The 19,223-nt window shown below is 41.4% G+C and overlaps 1 protein-coding gene across 4 annotated transcripts in view; it reads right to left on the minus strand.

Annotated features, from left to right (window-relative positions):
* LOC308315887 (serine/threonine-protein kinase 38) overlaps positions 1-18,652 on the minus strand; it is a 28,261-nt gene extending 9,609 nt beyond the window's left edge. For 2 of the 4 annotated variants that reach the window (XR_013964093.1, XM_080764137.1), the window contains exons 1-10: positions 18,583-18,652; positions 15,085-15,221; positions 12,182-12,233; positions 9,733-9,855; positions 7,542-7,625; positions 5,617-5,740; positions 3,392-3,546; positions 2,346-2,457; positions 777-838; positions 115-232 (exon numbers count right to left, since the gene is read on the minus strand). Coding sequence is in view for 3 of the 4 variants with exons in the window: in XM_080764137.1 (XP_080620263.1) it covers positions 115-232; positions 777-838; positions 2,346-2,457; positions 3,392-3,546; positions 5,617-5,740; positions 7,542-7,625; positions 9,733-9,855; positions 12,182-12,233; positions 15,085-15,215 (961 nt within the window). In the remaining variant the exon portion in view is untranslated. Of the gene's footprint in view, positions 1-114; positions 233-776; positions 839-2,345; positions 2,458-3,391; positions 3,547-5,616; positions 5,741-7,541; positions 7,626-9,732; positions 9,856-12,181; positions 12,234-15,084; positions 15,283-18,582 lie in introns of all 4 variants that reach the window. The other 2 variants (XM_080764139.1, XM_080764138.1) reach the window with 2 other exon arrangements.
* Between the last annotated feature and the right edge of the window lie 571 nt (positions 18,653-19,223).

The following is a 19,223-nucleotide window of genomic DNA, read 5'->3' on the forward strand; positions in this document are numbered from 1 at the left end:
ATTCATGTTTGAGATGGACGACTCACTACGAGGGATGAAAGCATTGCCGTCAGTGTTTCCAGAGGGGTGTGGCGAGGGAGAGAGATGACTCATTCCTTCCATGGTGTTGCTTACCTATCAGCATCTCATACATGATGACGCCCAGGCTCCACCAGTCACACAGCTTGTTGTACCCGTTTTGCATGAAGACCTCTGGAGCGATGTAGTCGGGTGTTCCCACGGTGGAGAAGGCCTAGACGGAGAGGTTGACCAATATACCAATTAATAATGACTTGACCCCTTTATACATTAACCCCTTTAGACCTGAGGACCTGATTGGGATGCACTGAGCTGGTTTGCAAATCAATTTCGTTGTCTTGTACAATGACAATAAAGATATTCTGATTGACTGCCAAACCCCCCCATCTGAAAATACAAAATATGTTGTTCCAGGGACCCCCCCAGAAGCAAAGATTTTAGTTAAAAAACGTTCACTGTGAAAAAAAATATATTCAAAGTTTTGCATTCCCATTTTCACGATTTTTCTAAAATAGCAGATCTACAAGCTCGTACCAGGGCACACAGTTAAAAAATTTGTTAAAGTGGTTAAAAGCTATAAGGTGACACAGATGCGTCCTCGGGTCTAAATGGGTTAAGAAACATTCTTGAAAATTGCACAAATAGCCCATCTACAAAAAAGCTAGAAAATGTTCACCTATAATAGTAAAAAAGTGGTTAAGCAGTAATGAATTTAAAATGTGTGGAGCTATCAGAATATTTTCAGACTTGAGACCCACCAGCTGTCTCCTGTTTCTCTTCCATGTCTCTGCTTTCCTCTTCGAGTTCATGTTCTGCATTGCTGTGAATAGAAATAAGGTACTCATTTGTAATGCTCCTAACTCACCATATTCATTCGTTTAATCTATACAACTATATGATGTAAAAAGAACAGAAATCCAATATTTGGATGAACTGCCAAAGCCATGTTTACATTTAAAGTACAATAATAATTAGATAGATGCACGATATAGTTGGTAGCATATCGAAATGGAAGCCATAAAAAATAAATGCCATATCGGTATCGGATCGGTCTCAAAATAAAGCGGGAGAAAGAGAATATTTTCACAGATATAGAGCGCCGAAGTCCTGACGTCACTCCCTCATCCCCTCGATCCCCCTGGTTCACGCAAGTAATTTCTATAATGGAGAATAACATGGGTTCATCTTAAAATCGTTTCATATAAGCATTGTGGTCCAAAAACTGTGACCGTCCATGGCTCTGTCACTTTTGTTTTGTGTATTTCTAATGTTTGAAGGCAGCGTAATGCGTATAATATTGGAATCGGTCAGAATCGGTATCAGCAGATATGACCCTGCAAAATATCGGAAATCGGAGATCGGTCATCATTTCATAATCGTGCACTCAATGAAAAGAGTAGAATGCACCCGCACACTGTATATTTGCTCAGTACAAGAGTATTTTTAATGCAACGTTGAGTGTATTCTACTCTTTTCATTGATGTCCACTGGCCTACGCACCTGTGCAGACGCCTGACTTCTAGGTGTGCGAAAGTTTTTTCCTATAATCGTGGACTCCAAATAATAATAATCACACAACATGGCAACCATTCGGAATGACACACCACAAGGTGTCATGAATCTATATGTGGTTAGTAATAAGTGGTTAGTATTTGAGATTATATTCAAATTTCAAAAATCACACAGTGTTCTAGAACAGCGGTTCTAAAATCGGGATACTGGGAAAATAATATTATAAAACGAAGTTCACTAAATATTTTCAGATGGGGGTCCGTGGACAAATACATTAACTTGGGGGTCCTTGGCATCAGTGTTGATTTTAGTTTTAGTCATAGTCTTTAGTTTCAGTCACATTTTAGTCACCTGGAATGTTTTAGTTAGTCTAGTTTTAGTCGACTAAATATAAGATTTTAGTCGACTAAATCTACAGTTAGTCGATTAAAATGTATTGTGGCGGGCCTTGATGCCTTCGTAATGGCTGATTTTACACTACACCTACAAGCTCAGAACTCGCAACATGTTGTGAGGTTGAACATCAGCATGCAAGTGGAAAAATGACTAATGTCTTATACTGGATCTAGTCCCTTAATAACATTTTTGTCTAGTTTTTATTTGTTGACGAAATTGTGAATATATTTAGTCTTAGTTTTAGTCATCATAGCTTAGTTTTCATTTCGTTTCCAATTAGTCAGTGAAAAAAGGTAGTCACCGAAATATTTTCATCATGGTATTGGTCAACCAAATCAACACATGAACACGATTTGAGAAGCACCGTTCTAGAAGGGGTTAGTGTAGAGAGAGTAATGATTGGAACGTTTTTGCCTGACTTTGCTTACTGAGGTCACTGGGCAGGCTGTGGTTGAGGTTCTTGTAGAACTCGGTGCGATGAGCCCTCTTCAGGCCGGTGCACAGGCCGAAGTCGGACAGCTTCACGTGGCCCTGCAAAAAAAACAAAAAAAACACCACAGATCGGGTGAACCAGTGATTCTCAAAGTGCGTTGTGGGCTTGTAGAGCTACTATTTTAACCCATTTTGGGCGGGAACCACTTTTGGTGTTTTAAAGCATTATGTTATAATTTAGCTATTGAAAAATAGCAGACCTACAAGTTCATAGCGCGGCACTCTGTGCCGCACTATGAGCTTGTAGGTCTGCTATTTTTTTTTAATTGTCAAAATGTGCCTCAAATCTTTTAATATATATTATTACAGAGTGAACATTATAACTCAAATCTTCGCTTCTGGGGAGGTCCCTGGACCAACATATTTTCAGATGTAGGGGGAGGCCAATTACATTTTTACGTTTTTGAGGTCCTTGACATGAAATATTGAGCACTGATACAGAAACATACGGTTTTTCAGAAAACTGTCAGGATTTTGAAGACATTTCTTAAATTTCTACGTCAATCCTAAATGGGTTAACAAGAGAGCACACACACAGGTTCACATCATCTCCCTCAGATCCCCTCCCTGTTGGGGGATATCCTGATATAAAATCTATTTCAGATAGGGGTCTGTGACTTAACACAAATGGCATGTCCTTGACATGACAATGTTTTTTTTATATAATATTTTATCCCACGATTTCGTAACCCCATTTTTTCACTGAGCGTCAATTATCTAATGTAAACCTGGGCTCTACACTCCCTCTGCCAACCTGGGGAGAGCAACGGACTGACCTCCAAGCCGCTTCTTTTCACCTGACGGGGGGGAGTTAGTTCGTGGAACGAACACGTTATTCCAACCAGTTCCTTTTCCCCCTCCGTCAGGCGCCCCGGCTGGAAGCCTTATAGACACCAGGATGACAGTGTTTTGAGAACCACTGGCGGGTACAGTCAGCACCCAGCCAGATGTGGTGTGTATGTCATTCTCTTACCCTGGAGTCCAGGAGCAGGTTGTCGGGCTTGATGTCGCGGTGGATGAAGCCCAGCTGGTGAATGGAGTCGATGGCCAGCACCGTCTCCCCTATGTAGAACTGGGTGGCCTCTTCTGTCAGAGTGTCCTTCTTCATCAGCAGTGTCATCATGTCACCTAACAGCGGAGGGTCAGGAGGACACAACCATCTGTCACATTCTGAACATAGGACATCTGATAATGTGATGCACTTAAATTGTATACATACACACACACACACACACACACACACACAGGTATGAAACCCCAGGGCTCTATACTAGGATGCCTACTTTTGTCCCTAGTCTAGTTGTTTTCTCTCCCTTTTGTTTTTTTAAAGCTTTGGCAGATACAGGCTTTGAGAAACAATATTCAAAGAGCCTATCAGTGATCTCACTGATCTGCAGATACTCAGTCAGGGGTATACAGTAGACTGAAATGTTGGATGATTAAACGTCCTTGAGCTTTGTGGGATAACAGCCACATACTGAGGAGGTGTTTGTTGCCTCTTCTTGACGGCATGAACATGCAAGGGGAAGGAAGGCCCCTTGGTATACTACAGTACACCAACCAAGGGGAAGGAAGGCCCCTTGGTACACTACAGTACACCAACCAAGGAGAAGGAAGGCCCCTTGGTATACTACAGTACACCAACCAAGGGGAAGGAAGGCCCCTTGGTACACTACAGTACACCAACCAAGGAGAAGGAAGGCCCCTTGGTACACTACAATACACCAACCAAGGGGAAGGAAGGCCCCTTGGTACACTACAGTACACCAACCAAGGAGAAGGAAGGCCCCTTGGTATACTACAGTACACAAGGAGAAGGAAGGCCCCTTGGTACACTACAGTACACCAACCAAGGAGAAGGAAGGCCCCTTTGTACACTACAATACACAAGGGGAAGGAAGGCCCCTTGGTACACTACATTACACCAACCAAGGGGAAGGAAGGCCCCTTGGTACACTACAGTACACCAACCAAGGAGAAGGAAGGCCCCTTGGTATACTACAGTACACAAGGAGAAGGAAGGCCCCTTGGTACACTACAGTACACCAACCAAGGAGAAGGAAGGCCCCTTGGTACACTACAATACACAAGGGGAAGGAAGGCCCCTTGGTACACTACATTACACCAACCAAGGGGAAGGAAGGCCCCTTGGTACACTACAGTACACAAGGGGAAGGAAGGCCCCTTGGTACACTACATTACACCAACCAAGGAGAAGGAAGGCCCCTTGGTACACTACAGTACACAAGGGGAAGGAAGGCCCCTTGGTACACTACATTACACCAACCAAGGAGAAGGAAGGCCCCTTGGTACACTACAGTACACAAGGAGAAGGAAGGCCCCTTGGTACACTACAGTACAGTGAGTACACAAGGAGAAGGAAGGCCCCTTGGTACACTACAGTACACAAGGGGAAGGAAGGCCCCTTGGTATACTACATTACACCAACCAAGGAGAAGGAAGGCCCCTTGGTACACTACAGTACACCAACCAAGGGGAAGGAAGGCCCCTTGGTACACTACAGTACACCAACCAAGGAGAAGGAAGGCCCCTTGGTACACTACAGTACACCAACCAAGGGGAAGGAAGGCCCCTTGGTACACTACATTACACCAACCAAGGGGAAGGAAGGCCCCTTGGTACACTACAGTACACCAACCAAGGGGAAGGAAGGCCCCTTGGTACACTACAGTACACCAACCAAGGGGAAGGAAGGCCCCTTGGTACACTACAGTACACCAACCAAGGGGAAGGAAGGCCCCTTGGTATACTACAGTACACCAACCAAGAGGAAGGAAGGCCCCTTGGTATACTACAGTACACCAACCAAGTGCTATATCTTGCTCCCTTATCCCTAAACTTAGTTGCCATTTTTGGCATTACACATGTCGTGTAGACACTACACGTGTCGATGTAGATCGGCTAGTAGTTGAACCATTGTAAAATGTTTTCAAGATAGATAGTTAAATATGGCAAAGAAGTTTATGGAATAAGCCTGGGGCAAGATAGGGCTAACAATGCTTCATAATGTACTTGTGTGCGTCGTGCGATGTGTAGTGTAGTATAGATCTGCTATTTTGTGTGACACTAGCATGCAACCAAAGTACAATCAATAGAGAAAGACATGTTGACAGTATGGAATCCAAATGACAACACAGAACTCCTGAGTGAGGTTTTCCTGCTGGAACATTACGTTACCTCCTGGCAGGAACTCCATGATTAGGTAGAGGTTCATCTTGTCTTGAAAGCTGTAGAACATCTTCACCACCCACAAGCTGTCCGCCTCCACCAGGATGTCCCTCTCGGCCCGGATGTGGCCCACCTAAAACCAGGCGGTCAAAGTCAAAGTCGTACATGTTAGTCACACGTTACCGCAGTGAAAATTGATCTACGCATTTGATCTCTTGGAGCGATGAGCCGCAGTGTGCGCTGCGCTCGGGAATCATTAGTTGATTTGACCCCCCAATCCAAACCATTGATGCTGAGTGCCAAGCAGGGAGGCATTGGGTCCCATTTTTACAGTCTTTGGTATGACCCAGCCGGGGATCGAACCCCCAACCTCCTAGTTTCAGGGCAGACACTCTAACCACAAGGCCACTGTCTGGTGAAGCACACAGGCATGCTCAACTCGGGGATTCCGCCAGAGCCAGGTACCGCTGGTTCCCAAACAGTGGGACGGGACCGATTTGTGGGTCGCGGACACATTGTTATGGGTCCCTTTATTTTTTGTTTTTAATCGTTAATATTTCAAAGCATCTTCAACAAACATTCCCGAAAAAGGTAATAATTTTCATGGATTAATAACATAATTCAATGATTATTTTTTCCAGTTGTTTCATGAAGAAAGTCAAAGAAAAATCTAAGAAATTCCATAAATTAGGAAAAGAAATGTGAAAATAGCCAATCTATAAGCTCACAACGTGTCTCTTCACACGAGCTTGTAAATCAGCTATTTTCACTAGTTTGTGTGCCGGGGAGACGTCAAATTACTCTTTTGGGTCACGGGCTACAAGATTTGGGAACGACTGGTCTAGTTGCACTCAGTTGTCACTACTGAATTTAGTAGTGAGCTAAAATAAAATAGCTCGCAACTATAGTTTTGCAACTTTTGCAATTTCCAAACGTATAAAATATAGCTTAAATGGTTACGAATCAGCAGAAATAGAAGGATGTGCATGGTATTAGTTTGTCAAGTTGACATGCCACAGTAGCAGCCATGAGGAATATAACTTACACAATATAGCACTATCCTATGCTATTCCGGGAAGTACTGTAGCTGGTGATAGCTACAGGACTCACTACTGTATCCTCTGATAAGATTGGTAGCTCTTCTCTGGTTCTAGAGACAATAATCATTGATAATCATTGGCGTCTCTTTATCTATAAAGCCCAGACAATTATCATATATTATCACATCTATGATGCATTTCTAATTTTAAATGAGGGGCACCCTCAATGATTTCTCAGCTTTAATAAAGGTGGAATGCATATCGTCACTGTCGCACTTGACTAGAGCCCACGCGTGGTATGCGGCTCAACCACCAGGCCATCAGCGCCCCTGCATGGCCTGGTGGGACAAAGTAGGCTAGTATTCTTTACTAGTTTATAAAGCTCTCAATGGTCTTCCTACCTACATGACTGCCTGCCTAGATATGTCCCAAACCGCCCCCTAAGGTCCTCCACTGCTGGCCTGCTCGATGTGCCTAAACAAAACTAAAAAAACATGGTGACGCAGCTTTCTGCTTCTACGGGCCGACGGTGAGGAACAAACTCCAACTATACCTTCCGACAGGCCGCCTCGGTAGACATTTTTTAAGCACAGCTCAAGACCTACTTCTACACTCTTGCTTTTAGTTGAGCTTTGAAATTCTTTGTTGTTATTCATGTCCTCACTGTATTGCATTGCCGCTATTATTTTAATGTTGTTTTATGTCTTGCTTTTCTTTAAAAAAAATCTCCATAGCTCTGTAAAGCACTGAGCTGCATTTCATGTCATGAAAGTGCTATACAAATAAGGTTTTATTATTATTATAGTACTAGGGCATTGATGAAAAGTTGAAATATGTAAATACAAGGTTTCAGCCCGCCGATATATATATAGAGAGAGACTTTGGCCTCATCACCTGTTCCTTTTCCAGCATGTCTGCCTTACGGAGGATCTTCATGGCGTACACGTGGCCTGTGTCCTTCTTCTGAACTAGTCGCACCTAAAGGCAAACACATGGTACGGATACGACGGGGAGTTTAGCTAGGACTCCACACAAAGAGAAATGCATACTACAAACACTGTGCTTTCTGCTGCTTTTCACGGCCAGGTCGTCTCATGTTGGGAGATGCAGTCGTTAACATTAACCCATTTAGGCCTGAGGTTGAAAATTTTAAAAATGTCTTCAAAATCTGTTTTCTGTTTTCTGAAAAACATTATGTTTCTGTATCAGTGGTGCTCAATATTTTATGTCAAAAATGATATGTAATATGCCTCCGCCCCCCATCTGAAAATATGTTGTTCCAGGGACCACCCCCAGAAGCAAAGATTTTAGTTAAAATGTTCACTCTGTAATAATATATATATTCAAAGATTTGAGGCACATTTTTACAGTTTTTCAAAAAAAATTCAATAGCTAAAGTATTCATGCATGAGGAAGGTCGAAAGGCCGAAACGTATGACATTAAATAAAAGCTCTTGAACCAGTAAGTCTCCCTCCCTCTCTAATATCTAAAGTATAACAATGCTTTAAAACACCAAAAGGGGTTCCCGCCCAAAATGGGTTAAAATTAAAAAGTAGTGCACATTTATGATTGCGACTCATCGCACGGCTCGGCGCCAAGCACTATGTGGAGCTCCACAATGGCAGCTTGGCAGACAAAAGGCATCAATCATCATTGCACAAACAACTAAAATATCACATGTTTGTTTCAACTCCACCACTATCATAGCTATTCATCATCTTTAGGATTGTACACAGTCAAATACTTTAATCCTGATGATTACCAATACAAACTGTATCTGATTAATGTCATTGACAAACGTTGTGCTTAACACAAAAATAAATTCATGCTTGCTCTTGGTTATTCTGCTGTTTCTCAACACAAAACCATCTTAATGAGGAAAACAAATCACACCTGTGTAAAGTGAGGGGCACCGTTATCATCATACATCATCTCATTCTGGCAAATCCCAATTTACGCCCCTACTTTTCCGTCTTCACTTTTCTGTCCTCACTTTTTATCCTCAATAAATTTTTGCTCAGCCGATCAAATCATCTCAATTCCGTGCTCAGCCAATCAAATCATCGCTATGATTCACACAAACACACAAAGCTGGGCATAGGAGGGGCTAGCTCCCCCCCAAAAAAGGACAAAGACTAACTATACAGTAGACAACTCATATCAACTGGTTAGTGATATTGTGAAACTCTCCTGTTTTGAGCTTGGCTCACATTTTCACCCGGCTCCATTTCCAGTTGTGCCATGAATATTTCAGTGTAAACATCCAAACAAACGACCTAAGGAGATTCTTTCACTGTGTCTGGGAGATAACCCGGACCTAAGGAGATTCTTTCACTGTGTCTGGGAGATAACCCGGACCTAAGGAGATTCTTTCACTGTGTCTGGGAGATAACCCGGACCTAAGGAGATTCTTTCACTGTGTCTGGGAGATAACCCGGACCTAAGGAGATTCTTTCACTGTGTCTGGGAGATAACCCGGACCTAAGGAGATTCTTTCACTGTGTCTGGGAGATAACCCGGACCTAAGGAGATTCTTTCACTGTGTCTGGGAGATAACCCGGACCTAAGGAGATTCTTTCACTGTGTCTGGGAGATAACCCGGACCTAAGGAGATTCTTTCACTGTGTCTGGGAGATAACCCGGACCTAAGGAGATTCTTTCACTGTGTCTGGGAGATAACCCGGACCTAAGGAGATTCTTTCACTGTGTCTGGGAGATAACCCGGACCTAAGGAGATTCTTTCACTGTGTCTGGGAGATAACCCGGACCTAAGGAGATTCTTTCACTGTGTCTGGGAGATAACCCGGACCTAAGGAGATTCTTTCACTGTGTCTGGGAGATAACCCGGACCTAAGGAGATTCTTTCACTGTGTCTGGGAGATAACCCGGACCTAAGGAGATTCTTTCACTGTGTCTGGGAGATAACCCGGACCTAAGGAGATTCTTTCACTGTGTCTGGGAGATAACCCGGACCTAAGGAGATTCTTTCACTGTGTCTGGGAGATAACCCGGACCTAAGGAGATTCTTTCACTGTGTCTGGGAGATAACCCGGACCTAAGGGTTTATGTAAACATGTTTCTCACCTCTCCAAAAGCTCCTCTGCCAATCACCTTGAGGGACTCAAAGTCCTCCAGGCCGAGCCGGGTCCGTTTCAGGCGTAGGAACTCGGTCTCTTTCCTTGCATGTTGAGAACGCCGGATACGTTTCTAGAAGCACACAAAGCAATCATTGTATAAACGTCATCATCATACTATTCAGTCAATGTCTGAATGTGTGTCAGAAACACCGCTGTAGCTCCACACTGCCTGCATCAATCACTCCCACTTTTCACACAGGCATTGACCATAATAATATGGAGGTCTTAACGAAGCCCTTTTTTCAATTTAACAATTTATTAGTAAATAAAGAATGCACCCACGTACCCCCCACGGCAGGCAATATCTCACAACGGGTAAGGGCTAGTTTTTATAATTTTATCCAAAATGTCAAAATTGACAGTCGGTTAACCCATTTTGGGACGGGAACGCCTTTTGGTGTTTTAAACAGTGTTTACAATTTAGCTATTGAAAAATAGCAGATCTACAAGCACCGATTGGCGCGCTACAAGCTTGTAGGTCTGCTATTTTTGAAAAATCGTGAACATGTGGCGCATTTGGAATATATGTTTTTAACTCAAATCTTTGCTTCTGGGGAGGTCCCTGGAACTACATATTTTGAGATGGGGGTCCGTGGCCCAATAGAGATAATTTTAGGGGTCCTTGACATGAAAAAGGTTGAGCACCACCGACATAGAAACATAGGTTTTTCAGAATTCTTTTAGGATTTAGAAGCCTTTTTTTTGAGAGAGAGAGAAATCGAGAAACTTTAGCCATTTGTTTCCGTTAGTGGCAACAAAAGCATTCTTTTTGCTTTTCTAAGTATGCCTATGAGAGCAATATGTACATCTTGCTGTTACTTGTTCTGAATTCTGATACATGACAATACCATCCAAGTCTGTTCGACATACAAATGTTCAAACATTTTATAATGTATGCAGTTGGTTAAAATAGCCCTATGTCCCCCGGTTCAGTAAACAGCAGTACGACAGCATTTCCTGAGAACCGTCTATCAGTTAGCAACCTGCTTGAAAATTCATCATAGAACTGATTGAGAAATAAATAATACAAGTCAGAATGACAGCTTGGCACGCGCGACAGAATGCAGCCTTGTACCTTGTAACTAACTTGTAAGTTTTAGTTTTGTAGAAGAGACAAACTAAAATTGTTCATGCAGTTTGCTTTGATTGAATAATTGCGTGAACACGTACGTTGTAATATGATTTGATTTGGGTGTGTTCTAAAATAAAGTAATCAACACTAACACTTTATTTAATTTCATACGGCCTGCAGCTTTATACTGTACCTGAATTGTATTATGAACGGCCCGCCCAACCCTGGGCATCTCCCAGAGTATAATGTCAGTGTTCCTTCTATTTCTCTCTCTCTCTTGTTTTTACCTTGTTCATCTGGTTATTGGTAATGTGACATGTGGCTGAAGAATGGCTGAGTTAAGCAATGTACCCTTTTGAAAAAGAAAAAGTGTACAGTGTACACTAAAAAGCTTCTAATATATTATTTAAAACCCCCAAAATCTATAAATCTCACACTATTAACACATTTAGTACCGGAACTGCATCAAAATAAAGGCGCTGCTTGCGCCAGAGTAATCGCCAGAGTAGTGATCGCTTCTATTTTGAAAGCCATGAACCGGAAATACTTTCTTAAAAAAGTTGACTGACAAAGTGCCATCACAATCTCCGATCATCTTAATATATTTATATACGCTCCAAAAAGAGTTCATATTTTGCGGGAGAGACGGATGAGGAGCAGAAACGCAGCGCCAGCATATCGATCCATTCATCACCACGGAGAGCGCCCTGGATGAGGAGATACGAGTCATTCTTTCCGCCGCGCTAACATGGGAGTCAATGACAAGCTAATAGTTTCACAGAGCGTTAGCATACGGCAAGCGAAAAGCGAAATGCCAAAAAAAAAAAAAAAGTAATTATTCTGAATATTATTATCTCGCCCCGCGTCGTTTGGACGTCGCTAGGACGTCCACAGACGTCTAAGGCACCTCTCGGTTCCAATCCTTATGACGTTTCAGGACGTATTATGTACAAAATGTGTTAAGGCAACCGGCCGGTTCCACATGCTGCACAAGGTGCCCTTTTTTCACTTGAGCACCTGCCCCTCTAAATGTCTGTGCACGCCACTGAGCACACACCTGACAAAAGACCATTGATATTAAATATTGATGATGATAGTTAAATAGAATCGTTTAAATGCAATGAATAGGCCTATTTATGTGACTTTGTTACTGTCTGAAGGTACATTATGTCAGGAGATGTAGTTTGCGTAGTTTAGAGACCAGGATTACTGCATGTCTTTTGCGAGGGTACCTAAAAACTAAAAACAGAACTGTGGCACAAGGTAATTAGTTACAATGAGTGATGAGTCGATCCTTATTTGAAAACAGGTGATTCACTCTCACCTCTTCATCGGCCAAGCCTTCTTGATCCATCACTTTCTCCAATTTCTGCTGCCTAGAATACAAGTGTACAAACATACATGCATAAAAGTCTTGATCAAAACATGTTGAGTTGAGTCAAACAACTTCTAGTTTCCCTTCTAACATTTGGGTCCCTAGGACTAGGGCTATTAACCAAAACAGATATTTAGAACAATTCATTGACTTAATGTTGCTCATGTAGGTTCATCGATTCATCGAGAAGCTGGGTTTTTCTCTTCTTTTCTTATAAATCAACGAATTGACACAATAAAGTTTTTTGTAATCGACTAAATCAATTACTCTGATTAACAACTCATTGTACAAAGGTGGCTAAGCTTACAAAAGAAAGTGAAAATGGCAAATGCCCGCAAGGCGACGTGTTGGGAACTTGTACATCTGCTATTTTAATCAGAGTTTGTGATAATATCGACCGTCGTCATTTAGTATGTCTTTTAGTTTAAAGGATTTGTAGCTCCCCGATCTTCATTAACAACTCTGATGTTGAAGTGAGGCCTCACACAACGTTGTATAAGCCTCTAGTGTTGCTACAGAGCCAAAGTGGGTTTGGATGAATGCCACTTCTTGCTTGTGTCTCGTTTTACAGTAGTTTACCAACTTCCTATTACAACCAACTGCTGCACACAGTACACAAACCACACCCTCCTCCCAAATGGCATCAACTGAGCTCGCATTGCTCAACGCCAAGCAATCTACAGTGTACACTGACTGTTTCACCCCATGCCTGACTCATGCACGGTACAAGTCTGTGAGCATTTCTGGTTTTGTGGTCATTTAAACACAGGGTCGGTTCCACATATGTGACCCCGCTTTTGACCGAGGCTAAGTCATTGAAACTTTTTTCGTGTCATGTGAAAGCAGGGAATCATAGCTTCAAATTGATATATATCGGCTGTTCAGTTTTGCCCACTAGTTTTGGAGATATGACTTATAGAGTAATGTCTTGCAGAATACAGCGAGTTGAGAAAGTTCACTTCTGTGGTCTTTAACATTACACCTAGATACATTTATTTCATATTTACATGTCGATTTCAGCTCTGACATTTATTTCAGACATGCTCTAGTATGTGAAGAGTCTGCCTGTGTACAATTAACTCATTTTGGATTAAAAATAAATTCTCCTCTCCTGAACACTTAGTCCATGACTGTCTCTGTATCAAGAAGAGTCACATACGACTAAACTCACGGCACATTCAACAACATATCATCAGCCGGCCATTTTACCCCTCATGTTTACATGGTCGGACTGGATATTAAGGTCAGGTCTATAATGCATTATAAGCACATTTATAATGAATTATAGAAGGCAATATGAGACAGTGATAAATGTTTATAATCATGAATGACAACATTGCTTATGACATATTTATTATAAGTGCTGGTCATGCATTATAGGCTCAGTGGAACTACCATAAGAATTGTCTTGGTTGCAAGTTGTTGCATAATTATAAACATTTATAATGAGGGTTATGAAGCGTTGTAAGTGCATTATAATGCATTATAGATACCGGTATGCTTAGAATAATGCATTGTACACCCAATCTTTTAGAGCCAGGATGGGGTTGTCAAAGAATTCCACTACTTCTATATAAATTGAAAAGAGCATTGCGTCCACTAGCCTCAAACAGTGAGGAACATGACCCTCCATATACTCAACGTAAGAACAGCAGATCATGTATCTCCACCTTACTCATTACAGTGTGAATTCCAGTGTAACATTAGCGCAGTACCTACACACGTATCAAAAAGCATATAAATATATATTATATATAAAGGCTATGTGACATATAAGGTGATGATATTAGTGTTAAGCGTTTGTGCCCTTTGTTCTGTGTCTAGTTGAACCAATACATAGTAAACTCATGTACACTTTAGTAACTTTGCACATTTGAAGTGTACAAATGTAAAATATGCTGAGTGACATTTAATGAACACTGGTTATATCAGAGTTAAATGAACACTGAGGGTTTTGTGTGGACATGAGTTGAGAATTATTTTTCTTTCATCGTTATAATACTGAGCCCTTGCGATTAATTCATTCTGTGTCACTTTAGCGTTTAACCACATTAACACCCTGAGCGGCAAAAACTGAGTCTCCGTCCTATCAAGTAGTTAGGCTCAGCGCTCTGGACGGAGATTAACCACAGGACGGAACATTAATGATATCATAACAGAGCGCACCGCTCCACAGGCTGGGAGCGCCTGTTGGGCAACATTCGATGTCATTTCCGGTTGGGACGTCATCCAAAGTGGTGCCCCTCCATTTTAGTGGATGAGATCGAAAGTCTTAAAAACGTGAATAACTCTTGATCTAAATCAATCCATCCAATTCTAACCAAAGATTATGTTTTTGACGGCCCATCGCTGTCCCGTCGCTAGTCACGTTAGAAGTAATCAAACCTCCCGTTGTCGATCGCCGCGGGGGTGTTTTGGCTACATCTAACTACTTCAGCTACATCCAAGATGGTGCTTGGTGCGCCGTGAAATGTGCTCCGTAGCTGCAAATCGCTGGGCACCCTGATTTAATGGTCCTAAATTCCCCCGGGCGTTCGGGGCGTTAACCATTATTTACACTTCAGCTATTTAAAAATAAGCAGATATACAAGCTCATAGCACTGCACCGAGTGCCACGCTATGAGCTTGTAGATTGATCCACAGCAGACGATTTTAACTGAAAGCTTTACTTCTGGGAGGTCCCTATGCCAGAACTAAATATTTTGAGATGGGAGTCTGTGGCCAAACACATCATTTTGGAGCAGTGTTGATTTTGACAGCACATTTTGATTTTAGTTTTAGTCATAGTCTCTTGAATAGTTTTCATTTAGTTATAGTCACATTTTAGTCAGAAATGGATTTTGGGACATTACCTCATTTCCCGTTCCTCGTGCTGGGCGATGAGATTGCTGTAGAAGTTCTCCAGCGTCACTTTGGCCATGGTCACACGCTCCTTGGTGTGGTTACTCATTGAGGAGCAGGAACTCTGGCCCGTCATCGCCATGGTTACCTGGAAGGAACCCAAAGAGTACAAACTTAGCCCGGACGACCCTCGCAGCTGATATATTACTCTAAAGAGAAATGACAAAGAAAGGAACTAGTGTTAAAAAAGTATCCTTCCAAGTGGCGCAGGGCTCTTTTTTTCAGTGCACTTACTGATTGAAACGTAAACTTTGACAGCATGATGCTTTAACATTTATTTTGAACACAAGATTTTTTAAACTGTAAGCTCAGGACGTATTAACTTAAACATGACAGGCCCAGGCTTTAGTTACGACATAATAACAATCCGACAGTCATTAGACCGACACCCTCCCCCAAACCCTAACCGCAAGCCTGAGGGAACGCATGTCAGACCAACGCATGTCAGACCAACGGGTGTGACAACACACAGGTATAACCATCTCTTACTTCAGCACCTAAAGTAACTCAATGACCATTAGACTAGTGATTTTCACATGCCTGACACAGCACTAGAATAAGAACATCACACACTGGCGATCTCGATTGATTTCTCTAAATAGCAATCTAATACAAGTATTAGAATGCTTGACTGGTGGACACTAATATGCGCCCAAGAGCTTAACTGTGGCACAGTGACAATAATGCTGAGACAGTGCAGTTATGATGATGCAGAAATTGATTGCCAATTGTACTAGATGCTGATGCTTGCAGGAGCAGGAAGATTGAGCCTGGGTTTTATGATGTGGTCCAATGTGTCTCGACTCTCCAACTATAACTGAAACATAGCCAAAGTCTGTGACCACTGACTAGGTTACAATAATTACATATCCCAATAATTTAAGATAATCTTTTTTTTTTTGTCAGAATCTAAATTAATCGGTGAAAACAATTGCAAAAATAGACAATCGGCAAGCTCACAAGTCAACGTATCACATCGTTACGCATGGGTCAGCTATCAAATTAGTAAACGCATGGCCTGTATTGGCCATAGTACATTATTTGACTTTCTCTTAAATTAATATCAACCTAAAACATGAACCGTAAAGGAACCACCAAATCTTTCTCTGTTTTGTGTCTAGCTAGTTTTAGCCAGTTGCTACCGAAGGGACAGTGCTCAGGGGTAGAGTGGGCGACTGTTAACCGCAAGGTTGCCAGTTCAAACCCAGGCTCCCCCAGAGTTAGCGTCAAAGTGTCCTTGAGCAAGACACTGAACCCCTAATTGCTCCTGATGTGCTGGTTGGTGCCTTGCATGGATTCTGCTGCCATCGGTGTATGAATGTGTGTGTGAATGGGTGAATGTAATGCACAATCTATGTAAAGCACCTTGGATAAAGGCGCTATATACCATTTACAATTGTACCGGTCATTGCCACTCATTTCTGTGTATATCAAAGTTATTTCTCACATCATTCTGCCCTGTGCAATTTTTGTTCACGAGGCAAACATCTTCCAATGTTCTGCTATTTTGACAGTTTCCCCTTTCTTAGAAACATAGGTTTTCAGAAAACTGTCAGGATTTAGAAGACATTTTGTACAATCTGGCCTCAGTCCTAAAAGTCCTAAATAAGGAAATCAATAACTGACCTTCTTGACCATGATCTTTAACCTATGGCCACCAGATTTCACCACATGTCAAATATTTAATTAGAGATATCATACATAAAGTGTCATGGCCGACCATGTGACCGTGTTTTTGGATTATGTATATTGAGTGACTGCAGAATACAGACATACATACTGTTACAATAGTGACAGTTTAGAAAATGCTTCTCAGCTAAACTAATGATAATGTCTTGCAACAAATAATAACTATCAAATAGGATTGGTTTATTAAGAGGTCATTATTATAAGCAAGCAAGCATAGCAACATGGTTAGAACTAAGGCCATCGAAATGATCAATTTAATCAATTATGTTTCAAAAAAAGTGTCAAAACATTTCAAAAATAGTGAGAATAGCCAATTTACAAGCTTTGCGTGCATTGTTGTGAGCTTGTAGATCTGCAATTGATGAAGCATTATCAATAACGCTTAGTGATATATAAAGAATGCATATAAATAAATATTAACATAAATATAAAAAATGCAAGTCTACCAATAATTTGATTAAACAAAATTAAAAGTGATCCTGTTGATCACTTTTAATAATCACTACGAAAATAATATTTAGTATGAGCTTGTATATTTTGTCTAATATTTTTTCCCCATTGATGATGATCCATCACATCGGTAGCAAAATATTAAAATATGCAACAGGATATATACAAGAATAAAAACGATGATTGCATGAGGGGCACAGGCTGCGACAACGTACATATAACATTAGATATAGTGTCAGTTAATGTCAATACAGCAGACATGTGCCACTCTTTTTGCAGTGGTTTTCAACTGGTGGTCCCCAGCCAAATGTTGGAGAGTTGGTAACCAAATGGACCCTTATTATATCTTTAACTCTTGAGAGTACTGTAAAGGGTCCATTTGGTTTCATTTTACACTTCCAAGAGTTTAATTAATGTTAAACATCTGCATCACTTAATTTACAAGAAGTCTACAAAATTAGAGAATGTAGAAGAATAATTAGTATTTTGATCGTTTGCCTGTTATAGTACCAACATTGGTACTACCAACATCAATACAGCATGGAATTGTGGAGGACAAAATCGCATTCAACAACAAAATATACTTTATTGAGCGGCTAAATCTCATCAAAAGTGGTCCGCGGCTCAAATGCCAAATAAACAATGGACCTTGGAGTGAAAAAGGTTGAAAACCAAGTGCTTTTTGCATTCAAGCTGAATAGAGAAGCTGTACGCGAATGGACAAGGAGCCACGATAGACCTCAAGACACACACACACCAGGGTTGTGACACCAATACGGTTGCTGGTTCAATTCCCGTCCATAAATAAAACCGAAAGCAGCGAGCATAGTTTCATCATCAAGAACTTAAGAAGCCATGCATACACAGCTGGACAAAGTTGTCGGGCTAGATTAGATAGCTACGTCAACAGATAGCTTTAGTTTGGGAGAAGGAGGAAATGTTCGACATAAAGGTTTACACACTATTAAAGTGTATGTTTAATGTTTCGCCGTGTCAATTTTTAATACAAACCAAACTTTTTAACACCAGCTCGCTTTGTTATTAGCTAAAGCTGTTGGAACTAAAGTTGGCTAACTTTAGCTGCGATATTAAAAGGGGGAAAACTTAACCAGCCAACGTTAGCATCTAAAGCTAGCATGGCTAACTTGCCTTGCCTTCCAACACTGGCTCTTTTTTACGCGTGTGATGCGGTTATAATAACTCGTTATTTTTGCACGGCTGGTTTAAGAAAAAGTCCAACGTGTTGCCATTCGTCCACAGCTGGTTCTGGTTGGAACGCATAGTTTGATATTTTTTGTTCTCTATCTTACCCTCGAAGGAGCTCTAGGTGTCTCTGTGTTGATGTGGATCAAGCAGTCTGCTTCACTGTTCGACTGTCTGACTCTGGGTTGCCAGATTGTGTGAGAGAAACAAGAAACCAGGTCCATGAAAACAAAGTCCAAAAGAAGCCTATTTGAAAATAGCCGATCTACAAGTTCACAGCGCCGCCACTCGCCATGCGACGCGTTGTGAGCTTGTAGATCGGTTATTTTCAAAACAATCATGGGGGAGACAAAATGTGGAATATTCTTTGAAACATTTTAAACATTTTTAATTAAACGGTAATCTTGTTTTGATGAATTTAACGTGGTGGGCCCTATTGTAAACAAGTGTAATACTTTATGGAACTGGTGTCGTGACGTGACGTCCACAGTTAACAGTTTTGTATTGAGTTGTGCTTGAAATGTACTGTAATTCTCCAATCTGTTAATAAATTAATCAATCACAAAATATGGCAGAAAATATATTGATATATATCTGGAGGTCCTTATGGAGATGTGTGAGGTTTAAACGAAGATGGCTTCTTGGTTAGAGTGGGTGACAATATTATCACACGAAAAGATCAAATTACTTACCTAGGTTCCATCCTGGAGGCCAATCTTTCCGGTGATAAAATGGCCACCAACGTAAT

Source organism: Protomyctophum bolini (genome assembly GCF_963924005.1).
Source record: "Protomyctophum bolini genome assembly, chromosome: 5".
In the NCBI taxonomy this organism is placed as follows: domain Eukaryota; kingdom Metazoa; phylum Chordata; class Actinopteri; order Myctophiformes; family Myctophidae; genus Protomyctophum; species Protomyctophum bolini.